Below are 26,735 nucleotides of genomic sequence, written 5' to 3'. Positions count from 1 at the left end.
GTTGACTGTCATTCCCTTCAGTTTCACAATTATGCTAAAAATTCTGCATTCATATGCTCAAAACCACAACTGTCTAATTACATGAAAAAGCTTGTTTGTCTTAATTAATAGAAATTTACGTAAGTGTATGGAGAGATTATCTTCTAGCAGAGGTGCTGTTTGTTCTTGGTAGAAGAACAGCATTAACTATGCATATAGGGAGTTAAACTTTGATGTCTTTTGAGACATAGCTGGAACTGAGATCCTAGATCAAGAAGATCTGCTATGCGAGGCCTTTTTAGTTGGTGCAAATGGGCTTGAATGGGTTGGGAGCAAAACTGGATACTTGCAATCTCAAGATTTAGCAAAAACAGAATAGGTCTCTTCAGGCTCTGGTGAAAGAGAAATGAAAAAAAACCTTCTGCTTAGCCTTCATCTGCAACACATGGGGCAGAGAAGAAAAGACAAAAATGAAACAGGATTGCAGTCCCAATGCTGTGATTAATGTTGGTGTTGAAAGGGGAACAGGGTTCTCTGAATTGCCTGCCTAATCACAGGCTGTAACCTGTTTGGCAAGAGTTTTCCACTTTAAACTCTCCTGGCTGGCAACCAAAAATATTAATTTTGGGACAAGTTACATTGTGTAGGTTTGACATACCTCTTCTCATGTTGTCTTTGTAATAGTTCCAGCAGGCTGTGGTAATTTTCTGTCAATTAGGCTATTGTTCCTTTAGAGGACCGATTGCTCAAACAGTCATTATTTCTTTCTGTTTTTTTTTTTTTTTTTTTTTTTTTTTTTAGGGAGGAGGGAGTTGGGGAAGGAGGAAGAGGTAAATTTAAAAAAAATTGATTCTTAAGATAACCAAGGCTATACCTAGATGTCTAGGATTCACAACAAAGAATACATTTCAAGTCAACTTTGATTTCTATGAATTAACCTGTTGGTTAAATCCCTAATCAAAAGTACTTCTTTAAAGATTCGTTCTGTGCCTCAACCGTTGCCATACCAAAGCAATGCTGAAGCACTGTAGTAGGACTCTGTTTAAGCACAGCTCACTGCATGCTTAGATTTTATGAAAAAGACTGTTCCATGAACAGCAGACCTTCTGAAGTCTAGTTTCCTACAGATCTGGTTTTCTGTCTCATCATCCCTATAACCCCTGGCTCCCTTCAGCTCTCTCAAGGAATCCTTTCCAGATAAGAAGCGAGGTGGCAAGCAGGGGCGTGTGTGGGTGCCGATCAGCCAGCTGCTGGCTCAGCTGAGTTTTCTCACCTCCATTCAAAGCAAGTTTCTTTGGGCTTCCTTGCTGCCTCTCTGCCCCAAACTTGCAGGAGCTAAATTATCTAAGACCTTAATCCCTTTTTCAAATTTGGATGAGAATGGCTGATGGATTGAAGTGTTATTGGGGGGGCGGGGAGGTTGCTGGGAAAAAGATTGTCCAGATAGACTGAGATGTAGGACTGTTTCCCTAGGAAACTAAGCTTAAAAAAATGCAATTGGGCAAACATACACGCGACATTTCATAACCCTTTTGCTGTCCCTCTGTATAGCATGATGTGGAGTAGAAGATGCTGATGCTCAGGCTTTTGACTCTGCTGACAACTCTCTATGTCCTTTGGCATGTTACTGAATTTTTTGCCTCAGGTCCATCCCTGGTAAAATGGAGAAAGTGGGCGTATTCCCTGTTGCTATCAGGCTCTTTGAGTTAACTAACATGGAGAGGACTGCACAACGGGGCCCCCGACTTGGCTGAGGCCTTTGTGTTTCTGGAACACAAACAACCAATAACTTGCGGTTTGTAACAATCTCAGTGTGTATCTATTTACATAGCTGTTTAGTCCACAAACATTTCTCATGAAGGCTCTTTCCAAAGCATGTCGAGTACCTAAGGCAATTGCAATGCATTTCTCCAGCTTTGGGGTTTCTTTCTGAAGCATATTTAAGCTCCCAAATCCAAGCTAACCAGCAATCCTGACAGTATTCGGAGCTCTAAAAATGAGTGCTAGTTTTTTTGAAATTGTTCCCATTTCTAACTGGCAACCAAAAGCAAGCTCTTCGTGTAGAGAGAATGAACAAAATGCATGGTTAAGTGATGGTCGTGACTTGTGCTTTGCCAAGCAGAGACAGGTCAAATGACTTAGGTGGAAAGCAAAACCCAGCTCCGATTGGCAACAGACTTGCCACAGCGATCCCCACCTCCTTGTCTCCACCGTCACTCCAAGTATGTCCTTGGAACACCTCACAACACAGAATGGGGTTGTGTTGGGTGGCCAGTCCGTTCTTCAGGGAGAGGTGAGTGAATTGCCAGCCTTCATCCCTTGGTGGGGATGAGAGGAACTGACCGCTGGGAGGGAAGAGAGAGCCTGGGGGTGCTGGGGCCATGGAGTGCTAGCCTGAACTAGCCTCTCCCTGCCTCAATTTCCCTTGCAACAAAAATAGCAGCTTCAAAGCCAGCCAGTGGGGATGTGTGACCGGGGAGGAGGTGAATGGGCTGAGTGTGCAGCTGGGGAGGAGGGTGTCCGGCAAGAGGGTGCCTCGGAGGAGGATGAGCAGGAAGGAGGGTGCGCAGGCTGAGGGAGCCTGAGCTGAGGGTGCAGGGGCAGAAAGCTGCCTGGGCAGAAAGTACCTGGAAGGAGGGTGCACAGGCAGGAGGGGTACATGGAGAGGAAGGTGCATGCGAAGGAGGGTGTCTGGGCTGAGGGTGCACAAAGAGAAGGGTGCACGGGAGGAGGGTACACGGGCAGGAGGGTGACCAGGACGGGGGTGCCAGGGCAGGAGAGTGTCAGGTCAGGAGGGTGCACGGAGAGCAGGGTGCACGGGCAGAAGGGTGACCAGGAGGAGGGTGCCGGGCGCCCCAGCCCTGCAGGACGGGAGCAGAGACCTGCTGCCCGGGCGGGGGGACGGTGCCCCGAGCCCGGCCCCGGCGGCGCGGCGCGGCGGGAGCGGAGCTGTCCGCGGCGGCCGGTGCTGAGCCGCGGCCGCAGCCGCCGCGCTCCCGCGGGCGCGGACCCTGCGCGCCCCCGCCGCAGCCCCGCGGAGCTGCCATGGGCGCCGCGGGAGCTCCGGGAAGTTTCTGGCGGCGGAGAGCGGAGCGGCAGGGCTGAGAGGCTGCGCCGGGCTCCCTCCGGGAAAGGTAAGGGGGGCCCGGACGGAGGGCGGCACACGGCCCCCGAGCATCCCTGGGGGGGGGACACACCACCCGGAGCACCCCTAACGCCGGAGACACGCTGCCTGGAGCATCTGCGGCCCTCGGGAGGGGGGGGACAAACACTGCCCCGAGCATCCCCACCCCTAGGGAGGGGCACATACCATCCCCGAACATCCCCAAGGGGACACGCTGCCTAGAGCATCGTTATGCCTGGGGACACACTGTCCCGAGCATCCCCGACCCCGGGAGGGAGACACTGCCCCGAGTACCTCTAGCTGCGGGAGGGATGTACTGCCCCCCGGCATCCGCAGCCCTGGCGGGGAAGCGTGGCCCCAAGTATCCCCAGCTCCAGGTCTAGGGACACACAGTCCCCTTGAGCTTCCCCAGCCCAGGGACCGGGAAGGACACAGCCCCCAAGAGCATCCCCAGCTCCGGGTGTGGGACGTACACTAGGGCAGGGAGCCCAGCCCTGCTAGCTCTATGTGTGCAGCTGTGTAGGACACACTCTCCCCCAGAGGGGTGGCAGAGGTGTGCCTAGGGGGAGGTGTAGGGAACCAGCAGTCCCAGCCCTAGGTGCATGTCCCTGTTCCCGATCTGGGCAGCCATGGGTACTGATGCAAGTGTTTAAGTGAGACATCTCACTGAGAGCTTCAGGCTGTGTGTGTGTGTGTGTGTGCGCACTTGTGATGGGAGAAGTGCGTTTGTATCCCTCTCTGAAAGGGGCTTGCAAGAGTCCTAGGTGACTAGCAGAGAGAAAGAAGGCTTGCTTTGTATATAATAGATTGGGATGGGCAGCCCCAGCACAGGAAAATTCTGTACTCTACAAAGTGATTTAGGGGTGAGGGACTGAGGGCTGGCTGCCTTTCCTTACGCTCTGCAATCTATCCTTCAGATACTGAGCAGTCACTCAGCTATGCTATTCTGCTCTTCCATGACTTTTCATGGTTTGCTTTATTTGTTAGGCAGGTGAAAAGGCTTCCTGGCTTGTCAGTGTCTAAGCTTCTCCTGTGCTAGGAGTCACAGAAATCAATTCCTGGTATTTGCTATTGAAAGAGACTGGAGGTCATTCGAGTTTCCAGGCTCATCAGGTTTCCTCCTCCTCTCCAAGACAGGCTCTGGGCTTGCAGCACGTTGGCTGGAGAAAAAAAGAGTGTCAAAGTCTTTAGAGGAAAAGGGCAAAAACCAATAATCTAGTGCAATAAAATGTAAGCTTTTTCAGGTAGATAATAGGAGTACATCTGATCAGGCCAGTCCAGCTGTATCAGTCTCCTCCCGTGTGCACAGCTGCCAGATACGGACAGAGCATGTTGTCTCTCTCTATTCTGAATGTAGGTTTAAGTTTGATTCTTCCTGTAAATACAAGGAAAGGCTCTGGGGCGTAGAATACGAGGGCTTCCTGGTAGTGTTCCTGTGGCAGCAGCTGCTTGGAAAACTTCATCTCATTTTGAAATCTGATTAAATTGAGGGGAAAGGAGCTTTCACAGTCTGTCTCTTCTCAGAACAGAGTCTGAGCAATGGAGCTTAAATCAAATTCAACAGTAGCTTTGTATGCCCAAAGACTACGTGGCCAAGCAGTTTGATTTCAAAGGGCTGCCTTCTACTGATGAGACTTTCTCATCTGACCTCCCTCCCAGAGGAGGTAAAAAGCATTTAGTCTTGATTGCATATAGTCAGGTTTTCTGAATGTTTTTGAGATGGAACAAAACCCTAGCAGCCATTTCTGACAGAAATACCTGTGAAAGTGTTTAATACTTGCACTGATGGTTCTGCAGCTTGTAAGTCTTTCCACTACGTGTTATAGCACAAATGAAAGGTTGTGCAAGCTTCCCCCTCACCTGAAGGAGCATCTCACGGAGAGAGGGAGGGAGTCCTTTGCACTGGTTTCCAACAGACAAGGTGAACAAGGATAGGTTTGTAACCTCAGTAGGGCTTCTACAGAGAAGCGGGTCATGTGCTGCCTTGGTCCGATGGAGACCACACATCAAAGGGTCAAGACCCACATAAACACATCCTGGGGCCTTGTGTGAAAAGGCCCCAGCATCCCCCACACAGGTGAGCTCAGATAAGCGCACCACCTTCTAATTTATCTGGAGAGGAAAGGTTTTATAGGCTCAAGACAAAAGCAACATGGGAAAGTCTTTGATATTTTGGCAAAAGTTTTTGAACTGATTCTGGTTTCACTTGCCTGTGCACACTGCGTCCAGCTAAGGTAAGTTTACAAGATGTACTTTATGGTTTGCTTTCAGACGTAAAAATGGTAGCTCTCCATGTTTCTGTAAAACTGATTTATAGTCCATGTGTCAATGACATCAGCATATCTATCAGTGCAAGAGATGCATTTTTATCACTTTATCCATTACAATGGGAGATGAGTGTTTTACAAATAGCTCTGGCACAACCATAAAAATAAGGCCTATTCCAAATGATATATCAGAAATACAAGTTCGTCTCCTCCAGAGTGTCATTACTTTTTGCCAGCTTGATTTCACAGGACACCTGTAGCAGCCCTGATATATTGCCGGATGGAGACTGGCCAGTGATCTGAGGGAAATAAAAGTCCTACAGGGTTTGCCAGTTCTCTCCTTCCTTTGCTGCGTGTGCATGCACACTAAGGAGCAAGAATAGCTCATTCCAGACTGTTTACACTGAGCCTTGTCTTGTCTTCTTTTCTCCAGTGCAGCTGTATGACCAAAGTCCCTCCTATTCCTCTTCCTTTCTTGGTACTCTCTGTGTTTTTAATGCAGCTATGTTTTGCTGAAGCATTTCAGATGTGCAGTGTGCTGTACCATATTCAGCATGTCTCCTTCCAAAGGCTCTTGAAGAAGAGTGAAATACGGCCCGGAGGAGAACTGTGTATTATTAGGATTTCAGGAATGATTTGCTCAGCCCTAAGAAAGGTTGTTTCCAATTAGGTTAATGAAGGATGTCATTCTCAGGGCCAGAGTCGCTCAGGGGGAGGTATAAGTCACCTGTACCTGTACCATGGACACTCTCTGCTCTCCGAAGACCACAGGAGAGTAAGGGAGATTTTTTTCACTGGGCTGTGAAACTTTTAGCATCCATGGTGCTCTCTGGAGAAGATGACCCAGGAGGCCCCTTCACCACGGGTGTTACATCCTCATCCCTACCTACAGGGGAAGGGGGGCTGCCAGGGTTCTGCACCTCAGCAACCTCCTCTCCTGGTGCATTCACTCTCCTCCGCGTCAACTTTGCTTGCAGGGTGAATCTGGCTCCCGGTCTCATTGACAGGTGCCTGAACGTCAATCCTGGGAAACACTCTGGCATCTTCACTGGTGGAGATTTCACTGTCATGTGGCTCTCATCACCAGGAACGGCATGTTCCTTCCTTACTGCCTGTTGCATGTGGGGATATGGAGAAGGTCAGAAAGATAAGCCAAGCCAAGCCAAAGGCACTTGTGTGAGCAAGTGCTGTAACTCAGTGCCACAGGCGGAGCTAACTGCCCGGCTCTGTGTGCATTTATCCCAAATGCGCAGGCTCACATCTTTTTGCACTCATCCAAAACGTGCCTTTGGGTGCTCTGCCCGTTCTTTAGCTGTTTGTAGTTAAGGGGCAAGCAAAAGTCATTTTCTGAAGAAATTCTGAGGAGAACCTTGGAATTTGACGAATATGTAGCAAAAGCTCCTCTCTCCTTTCTGCATCCACACTTCCATACTGTGAGTCTCATACCTTGGTGTTTTTCTAATAATTTGAACCTTAGCATCAATTAAAATGCTTTGGTACAAAAGGAAAGGAGGGTTGAACTCCTAAGGACATTCATCACAGAAAGCACATTGAGATTGGATTTTCGATAGCTGTGAAATTAAATACTCTGAAGCAGCTTTTTCACCCTGGCAATTATGAATACGCGCCAGAGTGATGTTGTCACCCTGCCCTGCCTGCTCCTGCATGTGCTGGTAAGGAGGAAACCCCCTTTCTTCAGAAACCTTTTTGAGAGTGGCCTGAAAAAGGAGGAAGTTGGGCTCAACCCTTTTCGACTTCCTTGTGATGGAGAAACCTAATCAGAGAACTTTTCTGATGGTCTCGGTGTAAAAAGCTTTGGTTTTTGAGACTGAACGATCAGAAACTAACAAACTGGCATTGCAACAATAAGGAAGGATGAAAGAAGAACCGCTGAGGAGAGATTTTTTGGGGCAGATTACTAAGAGCGCTTGTTTTTTTGTGTTTCTTTTTGGTTTTTTTCATTTTTAACAATTTCAGCAATTTTCCATCAGTTCAGGTCCACCTGCCTCCTTCAGTTAAAGCCTTAGATCCTTTAGTTGTCTCTCTTGCAGCCAGTTAATTGTCTTCCGCTAAAGCCCACGTTTGCCATTTCTGCTTTTGCCTAAGGTAAAATGACTCACAAGGTTTTAAACAAAAACCTAAACACAAGCCCCATTTATCTCACTATTCTTTGTGAGTGACTGCATAGCAGGGTGAGGATTTGAGGCCAAGGACAAGATTTGCACAGAGCAGGTGGAGAAAGATGGTGAAATGTTTCCCTCTTTCCTGTTAGGGATTGCCAGGACTCATTTCCTTTGAGTCCAGATTGTCAGTGAAAAATCCCAAGGGAGAACCAAAGCCTCCCATGAACACTCAATAAAGGGAGAAACTCAGCTTGAATCCTATGTGTGAAAGCACTTGGGGTGCCCCTTTGCAAGGGGCTCACATCACGGCGTCAATGCCAGGTGTCTAGGAACATCTATTTCTTAAAATGGTTGACCTTATAAAGAGAGAAAACAATCCTCTCCTATCCCTCGAGCCCCCATGCTCCCCTCCTAAATGATTTATTGTCTCTCTGAAATCGAGCAGTGTGTCCTCGATGCCCAGAGCCTGGTTTGTGCTCAGGAGTGACCTTGCAGGAGAGCAGCAGCTCTACTCCTTTCTGCAACCTGCCCAGGCAGAGGGAGCACACTGAAGGCATGAAGCTCTTGGCTCCTTGAATGGGTAACAACAGCTTTCCTACTCTAAGAGACAGGCCCCACACAGACCAGGGTGAAGACAGACAGCCTGAAGGTGCCTGGCATCCCCTCTGTGCTGGTGTCCTGTGTCTGGGGTCCATGGGCCCCAGTCCAGTTCTCCTGTCAATGCGATTCCTGCGAGCCCCAGTGTGCAAATGGAAAAAGTCACTTTGGCTGGATGGCGGCACGTCACACTGCCGTGGCCAGGCAGACAAGGAGAAGCTTCCCAGAGATGTAGGTGCCATCAGTTATGCTGGGGACACAGAGTGGGACAGGCACCTTCAACATAAACCTATAAGTGAATGCCTGGGAGCAGCCTAGGAGCAAACTGGGTTACTCTGAGATGCTTTTAGTGTGGTGTAAGTGCAAAAAGATCAGGTAGCAAATTGATTTCCTGGTTACCTGTCTCAGGTTGAGGACTAGCATGCAGCTGCCCAAGTTAATATTAGCTGGGATAATTTCCTAAACATCTTTTTTCCTCTGAGTAGAGCTACTATGTTGTGTAGACAATTACCCAGGAATGGCCAGGGGGTTTCCGCTCCGTCTAGAACAGCTACAAAGCCCAAGTGAGTGGATGAAGGTTACAGTGACTTCTAATAACCTTCTTATGAGCGGATTCTGCTGTTGTGGAGCCACACTGACGGGGCTTGTTTCTCTGCTTCACAAACAGGCAGGAAAGGCCCAGGACGAACAGGGAGAGTGTAAGAGGAGGGCAGAGCAAGTACCTTGTGAATTATGTTTGCTCTAAAAGGCAAATAGATGCAGCTGAACTATATTACACAAATAAGGATGTTCAGATGTGTCTGAATGGTTCCAGATTACCCCAGCGCCAAAGCAGAACTGAGAAAGCTGTGTCCATTAGCCAGGGCAGCATACGAAAAAGCAGTTCAGGCACGTGCGCAATTGCAAAGTACGTGCTGGCAAGGAAAGTTCCTCTTCCAAGTCAGTTTGCTGCTCTGACGCCAGTACTATGTTATTTAAAGGAGGAAGCCTCTCAGCTGAAAATGCTAACATTTTCCTTACATATTTTAGCAGACAATTTTTAAGAGGGATTGAATTTTTAAGGCTAAATATCAAAACCACATATACATAAATACAAGTAATGATGTACAGGAGATTGCTGTATTGTATTTGTACATACTGGTAACAAGACAGGGCAGATACTCAATAGGTTCAAGTAGGAAATACTACTAATCTAATACTACAAGTAGGAAAGTCAGCTAATCTGTGTGGCTGACAGTCTGCCTGGACAATCACATTGATTGGTACCTTTTCTCATCTGTGCTTGCATTTCAAACCCTAAGGGGTAGCAACATCTTTCGCACTGGCTGTTAATAGCTGGGGTTTCATTTCTCTGTGAAGCACACGCTGCTGTTAAATGAGTGGCTTGTTTTGCATAACAGAAGACTGGAAAAATCCCTAAGATAATCAGCTGTGGTGGTCATTTCACTGAAGTGAAAGATTGTAGCCAGGAAGCTCTTTTGTACTGGAAAACCCTGACAGAAGTGGTTACATCATCTGGCTGTGCATATTTGTCTTCACAATGTCCGTGCAGTCCTACAGACAGACTCCAGACCTGGCAGGAGGATGGGCCATTTCAAAATAGTGCAGTATCTCTTTCTCATCAAGAAAAGCCAATAAATCAGTGGTGAAAGGAGGCAAATGTGCCATGCAGGTTCCTTAGAGCCTCTTTTAATTTAGTAGGATGATGTAAATGGAGCTTAATTTAAAAATCACATTTACATCAAGCTGCCTAACCAGTAACCTGGGCAGAACACTTCTCAAGGATGTAGGAGCCTGCCAGCAGCACAAGGGTTTGGCTGTGTCTGCTAGAGAGAGGGAGCTAAAATCTGGCTTGCTGTTGCTCCTTCTGTCTTCAGTTATAACACCTCGGTCTGCGCGACGCACATTGCCTGGACAGGCTGCACGGACCAGCTTTGGTGTTTTTCGCCTTTGCTCTTCTTTAGGGGAGTAGGAACCATGAAGGGAGGCCAGAAGTTCAACAGAGTGAAGTGAGAACCATGAATGACCGTTGCAGCTCTCGTTAACTAAATTAACCTGCATCCTACCTGGCCTGCAGAGGCAACTCTGTCGTACTCATGGTAGTCAGACACCAGACCAATGGGAATAATCTAATCATAAAAGCATTTGATTGCTTAACATCGGATGCTGGAGACAGTCCCGCTTGCTAGTCTTCAGTGAACATATGCAAGCTGCAAACATCCCATAGGCTGTGTGCCAAGCTAACCCAAGAAAGCCATGAAGCAGGCTGGAGAAACCCCAGTCCATCAGTGTTTGGCTGCATGGATCAGTAACACAGAGAATTGAACTAAGAACTACTGGCAGGATCTCTTAGCAATTTAACACTAATTAGTGCCTTAAAATCCATTTACACTCAAAGATAATTTACTTGTTACTTGAAGTAATTAGATCCATCTGAATGCAGCTTTGGATGTGAGGCAGGCATTTTTGCCTTAGGTACAGATAACAATTTGTCATTGCTCTGTTTGTGAAATCCAGGGTCAGCGGTGCTTATGGAAAGAAATGCTCCAACTCCCAGGGCTGTTAGCGCATTAGATAGCTCCTAAGCAGTGTCATGGCTGGATGGAAAAGCAGCAGTTAGAAGTCAGCTGGTTAGCCAGTTGTGCTCTGCACTAGTGGTGCAGTCTGAGCTAGCGGTGGGGCAGCAGCCGGGAGCTGTGGGAATTCATGCTCGAAGCATCCATAGGGTTAACGTACGTCTGGGTCTTCTGCGCTGTTTTTTCCTGCCAGGTGCAATGAAGATGTACATGACATGCTGTCCCTTTCTTCCTCATTTACTGCCACTGGGATTCTTTCAGACTTTGAACCAGTGACAGTTTTCATTTCCAGCTCTTCTCCTCCAGCCAAGATCTCCTAATACAAGCACTGGACAGCAATCCCAAGTGAAGGGATGAGTTTCTGAGCTGTGCCACCCTGCCCTCTCTCTTGTGCTGGGATGATCACTGGGGGAACCATGCTGGGAATACTATCTTTATTTACCTCCTCCCCATTAGGCCAAATCAATTCCTGTTCTAGTTCCTGACATGGCTCTATAAAGGCTAAGCAATATGGGGCAGGAATAAGCAGCCCCTAGGCTGGCATTACCTCTTCTCAGCATTAACCATGCCCAGGCAGGCCCCATCCTTGTCCCTCCCACCAGACCTGCCATTTTATTGCTCTGCAGCAGGGCGGTGTTCTCCAGCAGCGCGCGGGTAGGGACCTCAGGGAAAGAAGCAGGAATAATGCACGGATTAAATGTCCTGGGAAGCAAGCTAACAGCTACTGAAACATGTAATTATACCATTATTTTCTCTCACCCCCTCTCCTTTCTTCTTCACCTGAACAAAATATTTTTCCATTTATTTGTTATCAGTGCAGAGAGTGAATATGCTGAAACGCACCTGCCGTTCTGCTCTGCTACCCCGTATTAACTTCCTAAGCACTTGGGAACTTTGGCTCAGTTGCATGAAATAACAGAGAAACTAGTTAGGCTGATAAAACTCAATGATTTAGTCAGGCACCCCAAGAAAGGGAATGACTTTTTACTACTACTTTTTTTTTTTGTTACACGCATGATCACTCTCAAGTTTTTCACTGCCTGCCTTGCCAGCAGCATGGATCTGAATTAGTTACAGTGAAAGAAAAGAGGTAACAGCCAGAAGCAGTGACAATTCCTCTCTTTCCCCATCTTGTGGGTCTCCTGGGTCACAGTTCGATTTAAGCCCCGTTATCTGCACTGCTCTTCTCTGCACATGCGTGTCATGTCTCACAGTAGAGGCAGTTATCCGTGGTCTTAATGGTACCTGAACAGGCCTCGGCCTCGGCCACATCACAAGGACAGTTTGGGCCAAGTCTCTCTGCTGATGTGACTGTCACCAAACTCCCCATGTCCATACAGTTTAAGTCAAGCTCTTCAAGCCCAGGTTTTCAGCATCTCTTTACTGTCTGTGTGACTGACTAAACCCATCCAGGATGTCTTGGTGTCATTCAGCACATGCCAATGCAGGCAGAAGGCAGATACATGCAAAGAAAGCGAGGGGCAAGCCTGGAGGAGGTGTTGGACTTTGCTGAAAATGAAGCCTTCAGCTCTGAGCTGCCAATCCCCACATCCAAATGTGCAGTGCTTGCTGCAATCAGCATATGGCCAAGAATTGCAAAGAAAATTTAGATCCAAAGGCTAATGCTAATTGCTATAATCTGTAATTAAAGAAGCAGTAATCAAGTGAGATTACCCGCCTGATCCTATTACCAGCCCCCTGCACTGCCAGTTATTTCAGTGCTACACTCAGCATTAATTAAGTAACAGCCGGTAGTCCCAGGGCCTGGGTGGTTGCACACTGCTGGCTTCATTCTAGCACGGTGTCAGGAGAGTCTCTGAGAGCAGTCCTCCTTGGGAACTGAGGGAGCCGAGTGCTCCTTAATTAGCCAAAATTCACACTTGCTTGTGTTTGTATCTTGCTTTGCAGATGGGAAATGCGTCCAACGCCTCAGTGTTCATCTCCACCTTATCAGAGAGAGAAGACCTGGTTTTTGGCACGCTCTATTTAGTCTTTGGTAAGGAAAGACAGCCAGTTATACCTCTCCCTGTGCTATGGGCAACACCAGTGTCTACCTTTCAGAGATGTCAGGCCTTTTGCAGTTACTGATGCTTCCAGAAAAGTATTCAGTTGTCACCAGGTTAATCATACCGGCTGTTCCCACATTACCAGAAAGGGTGGTCTTGCTAAAGCTTGGCGACTACATTTGTCTCTCACAGGGACTGCAAGTACCATTCATGTTTTTAAATATTTGGAAGGCTGAAGAACAACGTTTGGTGAACCTGCAGTAACTCCTACTGCAGCCACCTGATGTGAGACAGACTGAGACTCTCTATTAGCATCACCAGTTTCATGGCTATTAAAGACGATTTGAATGTCTCAGTGGCCTTTACGTTCAGCAGAAGATGCTGGTGACTGTCCTGTGATTTGAAGTTATTGATATCTGAAAGCCAGCAGGCAAAACAGAGGGGTTAGGACACGGTTTGAGAAGGCCTAACCTTCATTTGGGCCAGAAGTAAACGATGGGCAGGGAGAAGCCTTCTGAGCCCCAAGCAATTGTCTCCCAAATGCCAGAAGAATTTTTCAGCCCAGACTAGCAAGGAACAGAAAGGACCAAAAGGACTCATCGTCTCCTGATGCCAGCGTCAGGAAGGGCCTCCTGCTATTGTAGTTAGATGGTTTCTTTGCTTTGCAGTACGCAATGAGCAAAACCACGGCAAATAGTCACCCCATCCAGTTGCAGTCCTGCAGACAATCCCACATACCCTTGAGCATGCAAGGACAGGCAGAGGAGAGGCAGCAGAACTACATGTGAGTGCACAGGTGACCTCGTGTATGAGTGCGCCAAGGAGGACAGCCACTCGCCTATGTACTGGAGGAGCCCAAGGCATGCACTGACCCAACAGAGGCTCACACCTGCTGGGACTGCCAGTAGTCCTACAGGTATCTAAAGCTCCTAGGAGATAATAAAGCTATTAAAACATATGTAATGTATGTGAAGAAGGAACCAGACTAGCTCTGTGGGAGAAATTTCTCATGAGGTTGGGAACAGGGACAAATGTCTCAATACTCTACCCTCCAGCGACTCCAAAGCCTCCAAAGCCATGCATTTGGCCAAGCCCTGTGTGGGAGCCCTGTGTATGAAAGGAACTTTTGTATTGCCCATTCAGCAGCTTTAGAACCTAATTGTTACCACAATACTTAATTTGTAGCCTAATACATTGGGAAGAAACTAGTCCATCAGCATCAAAGATTCCCTTTCTGAGGATGTAAATACCTCTTTTCAATGAAAGCACAATTACATTAATAAGAGAGAGTAAGCCCTTGCTATAAAATTTTTATCACCAATGTTGTTTTAAACACATTAATAGCAAACAAAGAGCCTTCCTTTGTTTAGTCTGGATTTTCCTTGATCTTCATAATGCCTTTCTTCTTGTTTATTTTTTACTATGATATTGGACAACACAAACTCACACTAGTGACATTTCCAGGAAGAAATTAAAAACACCAGTGGGCCCAGCTCCTTGGCCTCACATCAGAAGAATGATGACACAAAGCTCCCGTTATTTATCTAGCTGGAAGGAAGTGGCCCCCTAGCCCCTTCCAGCTGGAAGAAGTAAGTCTGACCGGATCCTGCACCCTTTGCAGCTTTGTCCCATCGCAATTTTCCTTCCAAACGCCTCTGTAGGATCTCCTCAGGGAGAGGAAGGGATCACATCCAATTTAAAGCAGCTCCAGATGTGCTCACACATCTGTGTAGGTCCTGTGGGTGCCCTTAACCCACTCTGCAGTGGCAAAACCTGGAGCCCTTTTCACCCTCTGCAGACAGCTGTGGTGTATGCTCCCAGGACAGTTCAAGGAGATGCTAGCTCCTTCCCTGGCTCTCATTATTTGGGGCCCCAGGACTGCATTGCAAGGTAAGCTGTGACTGTGCAAAGGAGTTACGGTGCCATGAAGAAAATGCCTGGTTATCTGCATATGCCCTTTGCCAGGTGTGTCCCTCCAAGGGTCTGGGCTGGCAGACAAAGCCACCTTATCGGACAGCCAGCAAAGCCCCAGGTCTATCTTCCTGGTTGCTTTCTTGCAGTGTGTCCCCCAACCCATTGACGAAGGTGTCATGTTATAGTAGAGAGGAGCTTTATTGATCATGCCTGAGCCCTGTGTTTACAGATGCCCCGGGAGCAAAACCTGCTAGTGCTTGAGGGTGTCAGGGAACAGTCCTAGCTGTGCTCATGGATCCAGTCTCCCTCAGCTGTCCTCTGAGACTGTGTCTCAGCTCTGCAGCATATCCTACTCCCCTAGTGCCCAGTCAGCTGGGAGATGGAGCACTTCCTCCCGTGCAAATCAGGGAGAGGATGCCCTCCCTCCTCTCCCCACTTTCTCCAGTGTAGGTCAGGATAGAGCCAGGCCTGGCAGGCGTGTGGGCAGCCTGCCTGCGGCCTGAGGAAATGAGCTATTACAAACGAACGGGCATTGTTTCTCTCCCTCGTTTTTGCAGGCATTGTGTCCCTCTCTGGGAACTCGCTGCTCCTGCTGGTGGCTTATCAGAAGAGGTCCATGCTGAAGCCTGCAGAATTCTTCATTGTGAACTTGGCCATCAGTGACCTGAGCATGACGGTGACCCTGTTCCCCTTGGCCACATCATCCTTATTTGCACACAGGTAGCTTGTGGAAGAGGCTCTGCACTAGCCAATGGCCCCAGATGCATTTTGCAAACCTTGTCTAGAAATGGGGAATTCATTGATGAGGTGAATCTGGGATAAGGCTGGAGGAACCCAAGGAATCAGTCTGGTGTGGATGACAGAGGAACGGGGCGCTGGATAACGCCACAGACATTCATCCCACACCAGCATCACTAAGGGCATAAGAGCAATAAGGTCTGAGATGTGCACCTGTCCCTGGGAACAGCCATCTCGTCTCTTCCCTTCTCGAGAGGGTGCAGGGCCAGGCCGGTGGGCCATGGCCCGGGGGGGTGGTGCTTCACTGCTCTCTGTCCCTCTGGCTTGTCGTTCAGACTTGTTGCAGGCAGCACCTCCTCTCCGTGCCTGGGTTAGCCTGCCTGCCAGTGTCGGCAGCGAAGCTGTTGCTCTGGGCTGGACTCAGCGGAGAACACGGGAGGAGCCACAGAGCTGATCCATTCCCAACCTAGACTTGCAGCACAGTGCTCTAGCACTGGGTCTAGGCACTGTCTGGGTGCGAGCTAGGGCTTGTTGGACTGCTAACACAAGCCCTTTTCGTTATGTGCAGCGTCTGCCTTCGTACATTATGCTGAGAGAGGCAGCATGAAACCAGAAGCCTGAAAGTCCCACCTCCTCAAACCTTGTGAAAGTCATTTCTTTTCTCTGTGCTTCATCTTTAAAATGGGTTTAGTGGTGGTTACTATCCTTGCTAAAGAGCTTTGCAGGTGAGCGGCAGGCCAAAAGTGCCAACTACAGCTGTGGCTTCTTTGCAGCTGGCAAAAGCAGCATGCAAATACTGCACAGCTGCTTTGGGTAGATTGAACCCGGTGGGCAGGACGCTGGGTTTCTGAGCAGCAGCACACAGCATGGGCGCTGCATGGATGCACGCCTGCACGAACCAGGGCTGCTCCCACTCTCAGCGGCTCCATTCGTGCCTGATGCTATGATGCTCAGGGAACAAATAAGGGTTACAGTCATGTGCACGGCTGCTTAGACAGGCAGGTACCCGATATGTCTGCAGCCTGTTGCAGAGGCAGAGCAGCCTCCCCACACAGCTGGCTTTGCTTCCTGTGTGGGGCAGCAGCTGGAGCCCTACGCTTGCTGCAGCCAAGCAGCGTGTGTGAAAGCAGGCTGGGAAATACCCGTATTTTTCCGAAGCAGGGTCTGCACATAAATTTAAGTAGAGCAGAGTGGCAGAGGTTGTCAGCTAGCTGCTCTGGGCAGAGGGGAATGGCTTGATTTACCTGGTGGTTTTTCCCTTGCAGGTGGCTGTTTAACCACGCGATGTGCACTGTCTATGCCTTTTGTGGGATGTTGTTTGGACTCTGCAGCCTCACCAGCCTGACAGTGCTCAGCACAGTTTGCTGCCTGAAGGTCTGTTACCCAGCATACGGTAGGTGCTGGGCCGTGTTATCTGATCTGCACTTACACCCCTCTCCGTGAATATAGCTCTTCTTCCTCCCCTTACAGGCCAGGTCAGCCTCTCCTGGGAGAGCTTTGGCCCAGGGCAACCTATTCCCTATTAACAAACTGGTGCAGCAGACTTAGGAGCCTTTTACCACTTGTATGTTCCTCCCCCTCTATCTGCTTGAAGCTACGGAGACCCAGCTCAACTAAAGGAGAACCCCGGGCCCCTTCGCCCACAGCAGGGACATGGTGGACATGTGAGGGCAGGGCACTTCAGCAGTCACTGATTCCAAGGCTAGCTTCACCCAGAACAGTGTCAAAGGGGTTGTTTTCCTCTGTAGAAAAGTCCCAGATGCTGTATTAGAGAGCGTGATTCAAGCAGTGCGAGGCAGATCGCTGGGCTTTGAACGTCCATCCACAGCTGCGAGCTCAGACCAGAGTAGGCTCTGTATTTGGGAAGCTGCATGAAAGCCCTCCACTTCCTACGCTCTGGCAGAGCGTGGAAATGCAGCTTGCCCATGTCCCATGCCCTGCTGTAGTGAGGATGGAAACAGTAATGCAGGAGCAGTGCTGCCCCTTAGGAGGAGCACCATAGGCCACAGGTGTTTGTTTAATTCACTGAAATAACTAATACAGGAGGGCTGGGCTGTAGCTCACTTTCATAGACCTATTTTCACCTGAACTTTCTTTGCAGAGCTTATATGAGTGTTTGTGGCTCTAAGCTTGTGCACAGATGAGACCCCCCCCACCCTAGATGGGCACCTGCTGTTTGTACAGGGCATGCAAGGCAGAGAGCACCTGAGAGAAGTGAGGGGACCCAGAAATGTCCCCTACACTTTTATAACTCCTCCTATCTGGAGCTTCTTAATTTTCTCAGTTCCGCTGCTAAACCTCCATCCACCTCCATCCATTATTCAGAATAGACTTGGGCTTAGAGACCAAAAATAGAAATAAAATTGAAAACCGTAGATATTAATCTGATTTGCAGACAAACACTCCAAGATACATGCTCCCGTAACTGCTTTTTCAGGTGGCTCACAGTGGGCGACCACAGGTGAGCCTAATGCTCACAGATGTTGGCAGAGCAGGACCTGGAGAAGCAGGACTGCAGCGGTTACTTGCTCAGCGACCGCCAAGGCCGAGTCCATCAGACAGCACGTGCGTGTCGCTGAGAGCCCCCTTTCTGTGTGACCACCAGCCCCAGACTCCCTCCCTGTCTGGCCGCATACAGCTTGCGGGCCCCTGTGCGGGCACAAGTGTGGTTTGTCCGCAAGGACAACGCTGGAACAGAGTCACCTCCGTCACCTGATGGCACACAAATCTCAGGAGATCACTAAAAAGGTGGTAGGAAAGATAAAAACTAAAGCTGGCTCTTCAAGAGCAGGCCGGGTACCAATGGCTTTTCCCTGTGTGGTTTTTGCTCTCTAGATCAGTCTGGCGCTTGGCAGCGTGGCATTTTGAGCTTATCTCCCTATAATGCCCTTGTGTATTTTCTGTGAGGAAATGGCTAATCATCTCAATATATTTTTAATTGCTAAGTTTCAAAGAAAAACATTATTCCTACAGATATGGGAAGATTTAGCACTTTATCGCAAGCCCTTAGCAGGTTAGAGGGTTTGGCGTTTGATGGTGCCTGGGACAAAAAGGTGAAAAAGACCTTTTGCAGCTTGGCTTTCAGGGGAGAAAATGTGCTGAGGGCAGTGACGGGAAGGGCAAGGCTCTGCTGCCCTCCTCTCCCAGCTGCAGCGTCCCCCACCTCCTGCGATGTTTCAGTGCACCGGGGGGAGAAGAGTCCATCAGCCAGCCATGCCTGGGATGGGTTGGGAAGCTGCCGAGCCGGCTCTGCCGGTTGCTGCCAGCCCGCGCACCCTTCCACGGTGCGCAGGAAGCTCCCCGGCACTGGAGGTCACCTCCCAGGCCCCAGCACTGCAGTGCTGACAAGACCTTTTGGCGTTTACTCCAGAAGCTGAGAAAGACTTCAGAGCTGACGCTGGTGCATGCTGTGCAACCTGGGGCAAATCTCTAAATTTCTCTTGGCTCCCTCACCTCCTTGGCTGGGGCGCTGCGGGTTGCAGCCCCGCTCTCCGCTAGCCCTCACCTCTGTGCAAGGGCAGGGCATGCCAGGGAGCCCTTTTTGGCCGGGAACCGTCCTCACTCCGATCCCTCTTTTCCAGGCAACAAATTCTCTCCCTCGCACGCCGGCGTCCTGCTGCTGTGCGTCTGGGCCTACGCGCTCATGTTTGCCACCGCCCCACTGGCCGAGTGGGGCAGCTATGGGCCTGAGCCCTATGGGACTGCCTGCTGCATCACATGGAAAGCCTCGAACAGAGAGGCCATGCTCTACATCCTGGCCCTCTTCATCTTCTGCTACCTCCTCCCCTGCCTCCTCATCCTCGTCTCCTACTCACTGATCCTGTGGACGGTGAAGGGCTCCCGCAGAGCCGTGCAGCAGCACATGTCTCCCCAGAGCAAGGCCAACAGCGTGCACAGCCTGATCGTGAAGGTAGGGGCTGGGGTCAGGGGGAGAGCCCATCGCTCAGGGGAAGCGTCGCGGCGGGGCGATGCTCAGGCCGAAGCTGCGGGTGGAGGACGCTGCCCCCAAGGGACGTGGGTTTTCCATGCCGGAGACCCGAGCATCCCTGCAGACGGCAAGGCGAGTTAAACACTGAAATCCCTAAAAGGAAGCCAAAGCCACCCCGCAACGTGCTCAAACATGCATTGTGCCCCCAGCAGCAGGAGAGCACAGGGCAACCATGCAAAGTGCAGCTCATAAATCATCGAGAGCATAAAAATAGGAAAGGAAAAGACACATGTAACGCTTTCCCTGCACAGTGACACAAACAACCCCCCAGAATCACGTAGAGTAAAAATTTTCTCTTTAGATTGGTAAATACTCCTGCCTGTGCCCCGTTGCCTGTGATCCTTCCTCCCTTTGCTCAGCACAGACATGAAAAGGAAAGAGAAAAGCAAGCTCATCTGAAGGTGTGATTTGTTTTATGAATCCAAAGTTTAGCTTCTCCTGCACAGCCCGTGCCGGTAGTGTAACGGACTGTTCCCAGACCTGCCTGAGCAGGCTGGGAAATGTGTTTGCTGCTTATTGTGCAGTTAAGATGGCCGGGACACCTTTGCCAGTGGTTCCTGGAGGCGATGCATGACGATGCTGGGGTCTTGCTCACTGCATCCAGTGATAGCCAAGTGGTGCAGGGTGAGCCCCACGCATAGAGGCTTTGCTACCACGACAGGACCCCTTCTGCAAGCGCACGGCACCTACCACCCTAGATGAGTTCTCCATGTGTTCATATCGGTCTTGACAATGACACATTTCTCCTCATTTAAAGCCATCAGATGGAGGAGGTTTCATTTTAGATTACTTTGGAAAAGATCATAAAAAGAGCTTTCATGACTCATTTTTCTCCAGACTATGAGCTAATCCTATAATTCACCAAGGATGTGTCAAAAAAGTGGATACCCTTTGAAAAAAAAGAAAAGGAAGAAAACAGCTTGCAAGCATAGCCTCGAAGAAAGAGGCTCATTAGAAGATCGGAGTCTGAGCCCATGCCTTTCAGTCAGTCTGCACCCTGGCACATGGATTACAAGAGGGATTTGGAGTGGTGCCAAAAGGCTGCTGCAGTCCAGCATGGGGCTGATCTCAAAAGCCTGATGTAGTCAGGCGTCTGGGTGCTTCGTGCCCCTCTGCAGCGATGGGCTGAGGGAATTCCCGAGGGGCCCGGTCCCCTCCTGCGTTTTCCCAGGTGAGACAGGGCATGATCCAACCGCAGGCTGGCTGTGCCATGCTGCCTCGCTGCTCTAGCCTCCAACACGACTGATGGTCTACTGCAGCTGGTTAAATGTTGCAGCTTCCCGCACACCCCCAGCCCCAAAAACTAGCGCTTGGCACAGGAGGAGATGGGGCAGGGCAGTGTCTGCCTGAACTCACGGCCAAGGTGGCCACGCCAGTGGGATCTTGCAGGAGGTGCAAAGCAGAAAGGGAACAGCACAGACATGCATGTGCTCACGCACACCCGAGCACCAACAGGCAGCGTGGGTCCTCATCAGAAACTCTCTCAGGAATGCAATGATTGGTTCCCAGGCGCATGTGGGGAGCACTTCTCCCAACCCAGGGGTCATGGTTTGCTGGGGCAGGAGAGGGGACACTGAGACAGGCACACACTGGGGCCTGGTTTGAGGGACTCAGACACACAGTCCAGTTTGCTTTCCCCTGTCAGTATCTGCTCCTGTTTGAACCCAAGCCACGAGCACCCTATGGGCAGGATGTACCTTTTGGCCCTGCATTCAGAAGGCCTGAACATCAGCTGGCTCCTTTCGCTAGGGCTGGCTCTTCTGGGTCCCAGTGCAAATGGCAGCTGTTGTCTTCCTTGGACTGGGTTTTTGGGCTGGGTTGGTGTCCCATATGCGCTGCAGGAGGCTCACACCACCGCCGTCTCCTTCTCTTCCAGCTGAGCATTGCTGTCTGCCTGGGCTTTCTGGCTGCCTGGACCCCTTATGCCATCGTTGCCCTGTGGGCAGTCTTCGGAGATGCCAGCCAGGTGCCGGCTCTGGCTTTCGTGCTGTCAGCCGTCTTTGCCAAGTCCTCAACACTCTATAACCCCCTGGTATATCTGCTCTTCAAGCCCAACTTCCAGAAGTTCCTTTCCAAAGACATCCTGCTCCTCCAGGCCATCCGCACCATCCTCTGCTGCGGGTGCCCGAGCGTCTCGCTGCAGCCCAGAGAGAGCAGGACGCACTTCTCCTCAGGCTTCGGTGACCACCGTGGGGCCTGCAGAAACTGCCACGACACTTTCGAATGTTTCAGTAATTACCCCAAGTGCTACAAACTCTCCCAGACCCCCGACACTTCGTCCAAGCCTGCTCCCCTGGCTATCCTGAGCGACGGGTCTGCTTGCCAGCCCGGCCTGAAGAGGACTGTGCAGGTTATGGTGCTTGTTACAAGGAAAAGGTCTGGCCTGGGTGCTGCAAATGTGGCAGGTGAAGTCCTGCCCTCAGAGATCATGAAAGACCTTCTCTGAGTGCTCAGAGAGCCCCGCAGTGCCCCTTTGGCACCTGGCTCTGTCTTAGCAGCATATTGGAAAAAAAACCCCAAACGCAACATTTCTCTCATCTATGTATCTGATAGGTCCCAAGCACATCCTGCAGATTAAGTGACACAAACATTTAAGACCAACCCTGCCTCCCTTTCTAGTTTGGCTCTTGCAGTTTGGAGCCGATAATTTGCACTTGCAAAAAAATAGAACCCCAGTGCCTGAAATCGGGCTAGGGTGCAATTCCAGGCTGCAGTTTCTACTGCTGTTTGCTCTCAGGGCTCTTGGCCTTTGTTTTTCCATCCTGGTGCTCCGATGGCCAAGAATGATCTTGGTTGTCTTAAGAAACTGTGTCTAGCACAGAGGGTAGGGGCCTGGGAGCCCTGAGAGGCAATCCTAGCTCCAAAACCAACTCCTACAGCCTCAGCTAATTACATCCTTTCCCATCTGTGAATGGGATAATGCCATTCAGCTACCTCACTTGGGATTATGAAGTATTTTTATATACCTCACAAGAGACTGCTCTCTGTGTAGGCTGGAGTACCCCACTCCCTCAATTTGAGTGCAGCCCCCCCTATGATCCTGTCTTGTCTTTAGTGTAAGGATTTGGGGTTAAAATAATCCCAGTGCAAGTAATACCAGGCCCAGGTACTGCTCCTCAGGCAAGGAATGGCAAAACTGTGGCTGCGCAACATCCTGGAGATAGGTCTGCAGTCCTAGGGTGTCTCCCGGCTCTTAGGGAGCTGGGGCATCTTGCACTATCTGCACTATGCAGGGGACCAGGTGCCTGGAGAACAGCAACCAGTTAGCTTCTAGGTGTCATTTTGAAGCCATCTCCGAGAAAGTTCACCTGGGAGTCTCAAAGGACACACATCGGTGCCCAGCTGGCCATTGCAGTGCCATATTGCAGAGCATAAAGCAAACTGGGAGGACGAGCTAAGCAGAGTGTCCTGGACTGAGGCAGTGCTGGGAAGTAAGCAAGCAGTGTAAAACGTTGTCAAGACCTTGTAGGACTCGCTTGGTTCTCAGAGCGACTGGGCAAAGGAGCAAGAGAAAAGGATATGCCATCTGGATGCTTGGAAGAAATGTGTTTTGGAAGGAAACGCTGCCCCAGCCTGTGAGAAGAAAGATGCATGTAGTGCTCAGATTGAGACAGAAAAGTCATAAAAGTAGCTGGAAGAGAACAGCTAAGACCAATTTCTTCACAGTTCTTAGATTTGACACCCAGTGTTGAAAGCCATCTTGCTAAAATGAACGGCTCCCTCATTCGAGAGAGGCTCTGCACAGGGCAACATCGCAGGCGGTGAGCAAGGGCGGGCGAGCCGGCCTTGCCGGCTGCCGTCGGGGGTGAGGCAGAGCCTCTGGTGCTGCTGGGACTGCTGAGGAGCAGGAGGCTACCTGATACCTACAGAAAAAATAAATGAAGTACAGAAACTGCTTCTAGAAACACTGAATTCAACAAGTGCAGTTAAAACTGGATTTAAGAAACATGAATTCCCCCTCTGCCTTGACTCCTGTTACTTTCACGCAAGGCCAGGGCTGAGTCACCCGCCCCAGCAGGCCTCCTCGGCCAGGACCAGCTCCGGCGGGTGAAGCCGCGAGGAGGTTACACATCCTGTTCTTTGCCTCACCTTCCTGCTCTGGGCGCTTTCACCAAAACAAACAAATGAATATTTCTGGTGTCTTACCTGCTCTGGGTGAGGGGCTACCAGCAACGGGAGGCACCTCTGCGATGACTGTGATGTCCCAAGGCGCCCCAGTATTTTCTCCTCCATTTATGAGCAGCGCCAGGCTGCAGAGCTGGGCTGGCGCCCCGAGCAGGGCCTGCAGAGGGGCTGCCAAGGCCGCTGGAGGCAGCGCATCGTCGCAGCGCCCGCTGGCTCTTCTTGTCCCCACCCAGAGACCCCCAGCGAGGGCCGTGAGCTCTGGCCTCGCGCAGGTGCTCGGCAGCTGATCTGAGGAGGTGACTGTGTTGCCCGACCCTGGTGCTTCATCCTCCCACCCCAAGCAGTGTGCAGAGCACCAAGCTTTTGCATGTGCCCCCAGTGGGACAGCAATTCCCATCACAGGAGGTGAATAATGCAGCCTCCACCCTGTCACAGGGAGATGAGAAAGGTTGATTTTATCCAGAAAAATGAAGGAGTGCATTCAAGGTTTTGCGACGGGTCAGTAGCAGAGCTGGGAAAAGGCAGTCTCGCACTTGCTGCCTTCCTCCCTGCAGGCGGGTGACCACAACTGCTCTGCAATCCACGCCTGCCGCGGCGCGGGGAGCAGCTTTAACCCACCAAGGTGCTGACTGGGAAGAGGGAACCATTTTTCACACCAACCCCTGGAAAAGAGCAGCAGAAATAAGTCACTTGCTCAAGATGACACCACGAGGCAATGCAGAGCTGAGGACACAGGCCAGGGGCTTCCCTTCTCACCTCCCAGCCCCAGGCTTCGGCTCCGACGCTCATTCTCATCCACGCTCTACCTATCTTTGCTTCATTTATCCAGCAGTGCCCGAAATGCCTAAGGCTAAGAAGGGCCATGGGATAAGGGAGGAAAACCTGTCGCACAGTCGTGCAAGGGGAGCTATGCTCTGCACAGGGAACAGGAAGAGAGGTGTTGCGTCCTAACACCAGGCAGGAAACACCAGCAGAATTTTTCCTCTGATTTTACGCTGGATTTAGGCTGTCGGTGAGATGGACCTGTGGGTGCCTTGTTCCCACTGAGTGAACTCATCCACCTCCAATAGGGTTTCCCTCCACCGGTGCAGTAACAGCCAGAGGAAAGCTCCAGCCAAAGTGAGATGAAAGGACAGAGAATTAATATGATCAGATGAAATTTGTTTTCAGAAGTGAGTCTGCCTGCTGGCCAGGCCTGCCGCCCTGCGCGGCTGCTCTGGAAAAGACTGTGGAAACGCTGCAGAGCTGGCAAGAAGAAAAGTGTGAAAAATGAAATGTTGACATACCCAGAGATGGAGAGGTGAAGACAGGCTGACTTCCCCCATGCACTTTGTTATCTGCTCTTCTAAAGCTGGCCACGGGTACCCGGACCTTTGGGCTGGATCCTATGAGCTCTTGGCTCATCGTTTCAGCCTGGGCTCTGCTGAGATGCCTCCGTGGCCGACAATGAAGAGCAGGACAAGCTGCAGGTGAGCCTGCAGCCTCCGTGGACGCCCGCAGCGAGACGTTTGCCGAGGCGGCAGCGGGGGTCGGGGGCTGCGCTCAGGCAGGAGCAGGCGAAGTCCGATGGACCAGCGCCGCCGGGCCACAGACGGCAGCTACCTGCTGCTGCTCGTTTACGCTTCAACCTTGGTACTGCTGAATCCAGGCATTAAAAGTAAGAGTTAGCCTTTTTGGCCTCGATGTTTTGCCCAAATCCCAAGGTAGGTCGTGCTTTTCTCAGCTAGCCCCGTCTGCAGGCCGTTTCCCCGGACATAGTCCCCCTCCCCGTGCTCTCCTGCGAGGACTGCGGGCCATCGCTGTGGCTGCTCAGAGGCCAGCGGCGGCTGCAACCCCTGCCCTAACTAGCGCGTGGCATCCAGCCACGTGAAGGCGGCACGTGCTTTTGTCCCTCGGTTGTTCCCACGCAGCCACTTCTACCCAGCAATTTCCCCGTGCTAGGAGTGGGCCTGCCAGCGGAGCGGGTCTCCAGGACCTCTGGGGTGCGCTCCCTGCCTCCGCAGCCCTGCGACGTTTGTGCCGCCGGGGGCACCCGCGGGCGCGGATGGGCTGCGGCAGGGCAGGGTTTCGGCACGAGAGACAAGTCATAACGGCCAGGCCAAGGTGAGAGCGGCGCTCCGAAAAGCTGGACTTCCCTTCCTACTCGTGCTATGCAAGAGAGCCCCAACCAGCCAGAAGATGTGCTATAGCTGCAAGAAGCTGCAAATCGACGCAGAAAAATCAGGGCAGCCAGCGAGAAGAGAGGGCGAAGCTGCAAACGCGTTTCAAGGAGGGCCAGTGGCCGCGGCCGGGCGAGCCGGCACCCGGCGCCGGGCAGCGCTGCGTCGCGCTGCCTCCCCGCGCACCGACGGCGGCTGCTCTTTGTGCCCTGCTCGCAGGCGACCCCGACGCACGAGGAAATCACGGGCGCGCTGTGTCTCTGCTGAATATTCATCGCCTTCCAGGAACCGCACATTTTTAAAATAAATTCATTCATGCAAAACTTGCGTTGAACTTGATTCAGGCATGTGTCAGCCTGGCAGCCGCGCTCTGCAATGAGTGAAAATATCGCTAATGTAGCGGTACTGTGAGGGCTCGGGGGCAGGAGGACGTGGGAGGCTTTCGGTCGTGGCGGGGTAATGGCGTTTGATCACAAAGACGGAAGACACAGGTCCTTGGTTGGGGCGCGGGGGCTGAGGGCCAGCACCCCTCTCCCTTGGCCCGGCTAAGCCCTTCTCCGGCCGCCCGCCGCTGGGCGCAGAGCAGCGCCGGGGCGGCCAGCGGGCTCGCGGCGTTAACACCGCTCCCCCCTGGAGCAGCGGCAGCGGCAGCAAGGGCTCCGCTCCCCACGGCCGGCCGGGCTGTTGGCTCTGCGCACCCACCTCGGGGCTGGGCCAGCCCCGGCCGCGGGGACGCTCTGTGCGGCACCGCCAGCCTCCGAGGGCCGTCGACGGGCCTAATCCGTCTGCCGCCACCGCCAGCGGGGCGGTGTCAGGTCTGCGGCATTCGTCTCCTGCCGCGCGGCTCCCGGAGCAGGCTGCGACTTCAGCCGGCTGCTACCGCGGCGGAGAGGGCGGCAGAGGCAGCTCCGCGCCCAGCCGAGCCGTCTCTGGGCAGAGCTGCGTCCGCCATCCCCATCTCGCGTCGAGGGGTGCAGAAAGCGCCAGAAGGACCTTCGCCGTCCCCGAAGGCGCCGCCAGCCCCGCGGCGCGGGCAGAGGGCTGCCGCCCGGGACCTCCTGCCGCAGCCCGCGGGGAGCCCGGCCACCCCGGCCGGCGCCAGGAGCCCAGGGCTCTGCCGGGGCCAATGGTGGGCGCAA

At 51.5% G+C, this 26,735-nt stretch overlaps 1 protein-coding gene across 2 annotated transcripts; it reads left to right on the top strand.

The window, feature by feature from the left end:
- The first annotated feature begins 2,162 nt into the window (after positions 1 to 2,162).
- LOC104141668 (opsin-5-like) lies at positions 2,163 to 25,883 on the top strand. 2 transcript variants are annotated; one of them, XM_009671061.2, is made up of 6 exons: positions 2,163 to 2,272; positions 12,575 to 12,662; positions 15,144 to 15,306; positions 16,590 to 16,717; positions 18,906 to 19,234; positions 21,189 to 25,883. In XM_009671061.2, exons 1-6 carry the CDS (start codon positions 2,204 to 2,206, stop codon positions 21,756 to 21,758), a joined length of 1,347 nt encoding a protein of 448 aa, XP_009669356.2. In that variant the 5' UTR covers positions 2,163 to 2,203; the 3' UTR covers positions 21,759 to 25,883. The 2 variants fall into 2 exon arrangements, with proteins under 2 accessions (XP_009669356.2, XP_068768330.1); XM_068912229.1 differs by lacking the exon at positions 2,163 to 2,272 and adding an exon at positions 3,074 to 3,113.
- Positions 25,884 to 26,735: the final 852 nt, after the last annotated feature.

The sequence above is a fragment of the Struthio camelus genome, chromosome 18 (assembly GCF_040807025.1).
Source record: "Struthio camelus isolate bStrCam1 chromosome 18, bStrCam1.hap1, whole genome shotgun sequence".
Classification (NCBI taxonomy): Eukaryota; Metazoa; Chordata; class Aves; order Struthioniformes; family Struthionidae; genus Struthio; species Struthio camelus.
Note: the sequence above shows the minus strand (reverse complement) of the source record. Positions and strands in the feature narration are given on the sequence as shown.

Bases quoted from the DNA above. Each gene is read 5' to 3' on its own strand.
- LOC104141668 (XM_009671061.2), top strand. From the start codon at position 2,204: ATGTCCTTGGAACACCTCACAACACAGAATGGGGTTGTGTTGGGTGGC. The intron at 12,663-15,143 runs GTAAGGAAAGAC...TCGTTTTTGCAG, and splicing joins CACGCTCTATTTAGTCTTTG to GCATTGTGTCCCTCTCTGGG. The intron at 15,307-16,589 runs GTAGCTTGTGGA...TTTCCCTTGCAG, and splicing joins TCATCCTTATTTGCACACAG to GTGGCTGTTTAACCACGCGA.